Source organism: Heliangelus exortis, chromosome 2 (assembly GCF_036169615.1).
Source record: "Heliangelus exortis chromosome 2, bHelExo1.hap1, whole genome shotgun sequence".
In the NCBI taxonomy this organism is placed as follows: Eukaryota; Metazoa; Chordata; class Aves; order Apodiformes; family Trochilidae; genus Heliangelus; species Heliangelus exortis.
Genome location: NC_092423.1, coordinates 32588346 through 32595857, shown reverse-complemented (window position 1 = coordinate 32595857; position 7512 = coordinate 32588346). Strand labels below are relative to the sequence as shown.

The 7512-nt window shown below is 44.6% G+C and overlaps 1 protein-coding gene across 4 annotated transcripts in view; it reads left to right on the top strand.

Moving 5' to 3' along the window:
* The first annotated feature begins 5637 nt into the window (after positions 1 to 5637).
* Positions 5638 to 7512, top strand: part of RBMS3 (RNA binding motif single stranded interacting protein 3) — a 706618-nt gene continuing 704743 nt past the window's right edge. For 2 of the 4 annotated variants that reach the window (XM_071735450.1, XM_071735454.1), the window contains exons 1-2: positions 5638 to 5790; positions 6478 to 6668. In XM_071735450.1, the coding sequence (XP_071591551.1) occupies positions 6489 to 6668 (180 nt within the window). In that variant the 5' untranslated portion in view covers positions 5638 to 5790; positions 6478 to 6488. Of the gene's footprint in view, positions 5791 to 5849; positions 6669 to 7512 lie in introns of those variants that run through there. The other 2 variants (XM_071735452.1, XM_071735451.1) reach the window with 2 other exon arrangements.

Below are 7512 nucleotides of genomic sequence, written 5' to 3'. Positions count from 1 at the left end.
GGAACTAAACCCCTAACCATTCTGAGCATTCTCCTTACTCCATGGCATATTCCAGCTCTGAGGATGTTTCTCTAAGATCCCACTGAGCACATCAGCAATAAGGGAGTGTAGGAATACTCCATAGCATGGGAAGTCAGACAGGAGTTAGTGCTCCAAAGACCTGAATAGTTCCTACAGAAATCTCTGCACTCTACACCTCGGAGGTGTGCACAGTATTTGGGCTTCAGGTCAGCTGGTGAAGCAGAAGTGCCAGCAGGCTAAACTCACACATATTCTTGTGATCTCTGTCTCTCTCCCTGTTAGTGGAACTCTGAACTTCAGTAGACTAGTTCTTGCCCACTGACCCTTGGCTGCCACTGGAGATGTTGTTTCTCTTGTAGAGCATTCTCATGCCTCTGTCTGCTCCTGGACATTTCATCTCTGTCAATGAAGATTTGGCACCCATTAGGAAGTAAAATAGAACATTTCCCTTATCCTTGTTTAAATGCATCTCCTTTTTGTTTTTTTGTTTTTAACAAATTATTATGACAAAATTACTTTTGCCTCGTTTTCAAAGTTAATTGAAGTCAGTGGATATTTTCCTTTCCAAAAAAACTGAAAATTAGGGCATTTTTTTTCAGTGTGGCACAGATCCAGGCTTACCACAGGAACTGAGAAGCCTGTAGTATCACCCATTGAAATACAGATGTTTTCAGTGTGTGTGAAACAAATGTCTATGTGGCTGTGCTGCCCACCCAGATCCCTCAGAGCTGTGTTGTCTTCCTTTGTGTCTGCTAGGTTAGGTCTCCTTCCCCACCCAGTGATGTCTTAACTAACTGTGAGCCCAGGCCAAGGCTCAGAAAAGTCAGCAGAAATAGCTGCTTATTTTTCTACCTCCCACAGCAACTTTGAGGGGAAGTAAAGCCTTTAATACACCCTGCAGAATAAATACTTAAATACTCAAATACGACACTGCTTTGTAAAGTGAGTGCAGGGTCTGCATGGCCATTGCTCTCTTTATGTCATCTTGGGGAGGGAAGACTGAAGCTCTGTCTATGGACAGAATAGCTTTGTCAGTTATGTAGAATATGAACTACAAAGAGTTATGTTCATGTTTAGAAGTCATGAAGTCTATCAATTCTATTTTGAGGGTTTTCTAGAAAAGGAGTTGTAGTTCAGGAGAGCTCCCAGGGGTTACGGGATTCTTCAGTTCCAAAAAAAAAAAAAAAAAAAAAAAAAGGAGAAAAAAGGAATGGAGATAAGTCTTTTAAAGGCTCAGAAATATCACTCAGGGCTTGAATTGTTCATCCAGTCTTTGTGGTTTCAGTACTTGTGAGGAAAAATGTTAGAATGCAGGGGAAAACTGATATTATCGAAATTGTGGGTGGAAAGCTAGAAGACAAGATGCTTTTGAAAATGCAGCTTGAAATGTATCTATTTTCATGTTGGACAGTGTGGAGAATGGTGGAATTCAAGAAGTATTTTCAGCTTTTACTCTCTAAGAATATCCCCAGCATGTCTGTCTATCCCTGTGCAACATACTTTTTAAGGATAGCATTTATTAAGCGTATACAAGTATAGACTTTTTGAGAACGAGAATGTCTGCCTAGATAGATCTTGAAAGTTACAGGAACCCCCAGGTTACTGAATGTTTGCATACTTGCAGTAAAACACCTTAGAGAACAGAAGCAGAGATCGATGAGTGGGAAAATGACTCGATGAACATCTGTGTCAGCCACTTTGAAATGTAGAGTACAGAGGGAATTATCGATAAGGTCAGAGTCTTCATGAGAAAGCAACTCTGTTATTCTCACGTAAGGAATGAAATAATCTAGAATGCAAGTTGACAGATCCAGTGTTGAGTGAGGCCCCGAGGAGCTTGCGTTGACAACAGGAAACCTTTGATTTGAATCGTCTAAGGGTGGTAAAAGGTCAAAATTATTCAAATGTTGAATGCAGTGGGTAGGTGAATCCTGAACTAACAGAAATGTGAGGCAGCAAAAAGCCAAAAGCTGCATCTCTTGTGCAATGATAGCTGTGTTTTTATGAAGATTTCATATATCCTCCTAACTTGTAATAGCCATTTTTTTACGTTTGACACACAACAACTTCAGCATATCTACATTAACATAAATACAAGTGTGCTTGAGAAAGACCTGAAAATATCTTTGAGCAAGAACTGTAATACAGCTAAACATCAGTAAAAGATTTAGATAATTTCTGGGCAGTTATCTTAAAACTACTCATAAGAAAAAGCGACAAATTGCTAAATTAAACAAATGACTGAAAGAAGGGAGCATGGAAAGGACATAAATGTCCTGTTTAATCTGCCTCTGAACTACCTTATGATCTTAGGGAAAGCATTTAATTTGTGTCTCTTCTCACCATTTCTAACCTTATGAATTAGGACTACAAAGGGTTCCCTTGCCATGTGGCTTGCAGAGTATGTTGCACTATCACCTAATCTTTACCAAGAAAAAGGATGCAAAAGTGACAATTTTCTACAAGAAACAATCTTTGAACCTTTCCATCAAATTGTTCTGATACTTGGCCTGTAATTAAATTCAGACTCTCACCACCCCCTAATTTTAGTGTTTTGAGACACAAAGAATGTAGCTGGTCTTGAAAGGTTTTCCTTTTGGATTTTAGAACATCAGTGTCTCTGGAATCTATTTAGTCACCTACACCTGTTTTACAGCACAACCCACAAGTGCAACATATGCAAGAACATGCAGCATGTGTTAATGAGTTGTAGTATTGATTTCAACAGCAAAATTTTAATGCCATTTCTCTTGAAAAATTAACAATAGACCTTGGCTCAAAATTCTTTGTGAATATCGTGTATGGTAATAGACAGTCCACATTCAGAAATGTACTATGCTTTTCTATATAGAAGCTAAATTGTATGCTTTTCTAAGACAGTAAACATGAGTGAAGGATCCAGGCTAATTTTTTTCAATCTGCCTCCACATCTGGAAAGCATTGAACATAATGTTCCTGTTGTGGATTGCCTTGCTCTCCATTGGGACTGCCTGGTTTCTGCTTCTAAATGCATTGTCTTCCAAGACAGTCGCCACATGATACACGATACAGGATTATGGCTCTCCATTCTTCTACCTCAGCTCCAAATACTGTTCTGTGGACTTAGGTTTTGAGTTCCACATGTGTACCAAGTTTGTTGAAGGTACCAAAAACTTTTCATTACACAATACCAATCAACTGTTCAGCTCTGTGGCTTGTTGCATTGTTACAGTCTGTAGTTCCACTCTTTTCTCAGTGCTCGCCAAAAATAATTCAGGGTAAATGCTCACTTGCTTTTGTTTGGACCTGAGGAACCCAAAACTTTTCAAAAGGACAATTTAGGAGACTGGAAAGGAAGGTCATCTTTCTCATCTCCTTAGCCTCTTGGTTCAGATTTTGTTTTCCTGTCCAGTTTGTTAGTGCCTTTATATTTGTAGTTATTCTTTGTATCTCTATCTGGCCTAAAGACCATTATTTCTTACACAGAAATTTGTGATGATTATTCAAATCCTTTAGCTTAATCTGGCAAAATATTTTTGACTTAGGATACATTTCAAGTCCATTAAATAACAGCAGACAGATAGAAAGCTGGTTTGTGCAGAAAAGAACAGGGAGCACACTGTTGCGATGAATTATATGTAATAATTTTATTTTTTCCAATAGTATGCTAAATCTTTTCCAGCACAAAAGGGAAAGTTGGGATGGAGAAAAGAAAATAAAGACAGGGAAATTTGAAATTCACCATCCAAGTACAAACCTCTGAAATTACTTGTTCTTCTCTTCTTATATATGATCATGTTCACTCAAAGCATCTAAGAAGTTTGTATTGGTCTTGGGGGTTAAACTCTCTAGGATTAGGAGCAGAGCTTTCTGAGTAGAGGGCCCTCACCTCTGGAATTAGTTTTCCTTGGTTCTCTGCCAATGTCCAGCTCCAGTAAGCTTCTGAGAACATGGTGAAATGTTTGTATTTGGGTTAGATTTTCTCTATTTTTAGAAGGTTTGGTTTTGCTTTGAATTTCAGATCTGGAGATGGTAGATGGGGAACTGTTATTTTCCAACAGCACTGTTTAGTATTACCCACCACAGGAAGATTTCTGTGTCATTTATCAGCAATTTTGTAAGTGCGTGCTGCAGCGCCTGAATTAATATTTTTATTTTCACTTCTATCTTGACATTTTCCTACCTGTGATACTGTAGTACTTTGACAAACTGAAAAAGCTCTTGAACACACAATTTTGTTCCTTGTGGGCTTTGTTGTGTGGGAGGGAGGTGGCAACTTCACAGGTGGACTTACAGAAGGGTGTCTTGTCATCTGTGTCAAATCATTGCTTTGCTCTGGGCAACTCTGCAGCTAAGTCCACCTTTGTATATTGTCTGCAGTCATCATGGCTATGCAAACAGACCCTCCCAAAAGTATCAGACTGCAGTTGGCACTGGGTTTTGCTAATTAGGCTGAAACTATATGAGCATCTGAAATGTTTATAGCCTTCCACCCATGGATGCAGACTATATTTAAATGATTATAAATGAATTATTGTAAGTAGTCTAAAATGTTTATCTATAAACTTTAATATTCAAGGCTTGACTGTCTTATTATTGACCTCAGTTTTGAATGTTGATGCTGATAGTTTCAATTGAAATGCTCCTTATTTGCATTAATCAAAGAAGACAGCAGGACCCACAAATACCTGACATGCTTTGAGATTAATACTAAAGGATCTTTAGAGATGTGTTTTTTCAAAATTCAGCTTTGTTTTGTGACAAGGGTTTTTTTTGTTTTTTTTTTTTTTTTTTTTTTTTTTTTTTTTTTTTTTTCTTTTCTCTGTTACGAGGTTAGCCCATGCCCTTTGTCCAAATATATTGTTGCAATAAGATCTGTGCAGGTTCCCACAGTAACAATCCATTTGGGGAATAAGGGAACCCAAGGTGAGGAACAAAAGGGCATCACGTAATACCTGGTAGTCTCCCGCTTCCTAAAATACCCTGGGACGGGTTCTCTCCTAGTGTAAACCAGACCAGTTTCTGAGCATGTGGCCCATTATCTGGGCAGTGAGTAGTTGCTATCAGAGAGGTCATTACGTGCAGCAGACAAATCAGGTGTAGATCGGATATGTATCTTGACACTGCAGGCTCTCAGATGTTCCCAGTTAACTTTCAAAGCAGCTGCTTCTCAGGACAATGTGGTGTTATATTTAGAAGTGCAGATTGGTCACCTGATGGTGTCCTGATTTAAGAACGATCAGGTCTATGCTTGCCATTCATCTCTTCAAAACGAAAAGGGGAATAGCTGAGGAGCTGGCTTGGCTCTGGTGACACTGAGGAAATTCTTGTTTGGGTACAAAACACTCCTAATGAGATTGCATTTTTTCTGACCATGTCTAACTTCAGTCTGAGAAGGAAGCTAACACGAGGAATAAAATAATTTTGTGCTCATGCAGTCACGACTGATTTAGCAGCTTTCACACGATTCTTTCTCCCTTTCTCTTCTTGTACTTGTGTTGATACAATCAGAGAGCTGGTGGCTGGTACTGATTTAGATTTCCAGCCTGGATTTCCTCTTGTTTTTCTCCTTACTCCAGTTCTCCTTGTGCAATGCTGCGTGGCGCTGGCAGCCTGAGAGAGAGGGAGCTCCAGTCACACACATACGCTCAGACCACGGAAAGGAGATTAACATCAAGGAGTCCACATTTGCAGTACCGGGTGGTGCTGGGGGGAAGGCGAGGGGAAAATAAAATAAAACCAACAATCGGGTAAATGCTCGCCTCTTCTCACCACCAGCACCTTGCACAGGTCTGAAAATCGCTTGTTTCTCTTTGCTGTATTGCGCTTGCCTGGGATGTGGATAGGGGAGGGGGAGGGGAGGGAGGGGGAGGTTTAACTTTTACTTGACATTACCGGGTTATTGTCAGTTCCCCCGTGTTAAACCCCGGCGTTTTCCCCTCGCCCCCACCCCCTCCCCGGGCTCGGCTGTCTCCAGCTAACTTTGTTCAAAGGGCTGCAGCCAGAAGGGCTTGTCCGGGCCTGGGACATAGATAGCGTAAAGTAAATAACCACCACAATTAGACCGGGGTTGGGAGTTGATCTTCGTGGCGAGAGATCTGCTTAGTTAGCGTTTGCTGTTTCGGGGCGATTGAAGGCCATCGCACCAAGGACACAGCGCGCACACGCACACACACACACACACACACTCACACTCACTCTTACACACGCACACACACACACGCTGGATACAAAAGTCTGGAGGATCTAGGGGAGAATTGCAGCCGCCGGATCGGTGCAGCAGCGGCGGCCAGAGCCATGCGTGTCACGGCCTCCTGAGGGGGAAAAAAAGGAAGGAAGGAATTAAAAAAAAAAAAAAAAAAAAAAAAGAGGAAAGAAAGAAGGAAAGGAAAAAAAAAAAAAAAGAGGGAGAAAGGAAAGCAGAAGAAAGACGCGGGGTGGTGGAAAGTGTTTGCCTGCTTTTGTCTCGCAATACAGTGAACTGGAAGATGGAGATGGATGTTAAGGGAGTTTCTCCGTGCCCGGAGCCCATCCCCCCGGCGGCGGGGTCTGGCGGCTGCCCGCACCAGCGCCCGCACCACCGCGATGGGCAGCCCGCCGAGCCGGCCCCCGCCGCCGACAGCGGCCACCCGGAGCGGAGGCACGGCAGCGAGAAAGAGGACAAAAAGGTAGGTCCGCTCCGCTCCCCTCCGCTCCGCCGCCGGAGGGGCCGGCCGGCGCCGCGCCCGCCGGAGGGGCCGGCTGCCCGGGGCCGCGCTCGGCGGGGCGGGCGGGCGGGGGCGGCGGGCCCGTTCCCGCTCCCCTTCCCGCTCCCTCTCCCATTCCCGTTCCCGCCCGACCGCGCCGCCGCGGGCAGCCCCGCGCCGCCCTTTGTCAACGCGGCGACGGGAGGCGGGGGGCCGGCGGCGGAGGTTGTCTGAGGACACGGGGGCGGCGGGGCGGGGAGGCGCCGGGCCGTGGCCGGGGTCGGGGCGTCGGGGCCCGGGGCTCCGGGCATTGTTCCCCCCGCTCGCCCTTGCGGGAGCGGAGCCGCGGGCGGCGGCCCAGGTGCGGCCGGGAAAGTTTACCTCACTTCGAGGGGCCGCTGCCGGAAGGGCCGCCGCTCCCTTCCCCTCGCCGGGGTTTTCAGCCGGAGGCGAGGGGCGAGGTCACCTGGGGGAAGGAGCCCGGGCGCCGTGTCCCTCCAGCCCTGCTGTGTCATTGTGGACCGGGGGACGGCTGCTCGCTGCCGGGTGAAAACCTGCAGGTGACGGAGTTCAGCGAGAAATGGGTCAGATCGCATTCTTTAGTGCGGATATGTCTGCTGCTGGAAGAATCGGAAAGTAGGGAGGATGGGATGGAAAAAGGTTGCCATTAAGATAGTGTCAGCAGAGTGCATTGATCAGTGCTTTTGTCTGTGGGTACTGTCTTCATTTCCATTCATTTTTTCTTCGGCGTGGGTTTACCGAACTGAAGCCAATGAATTCTGCTGTGTTTGTAGGTCTATAATAGGCAGAGACGGATAAATGTGTA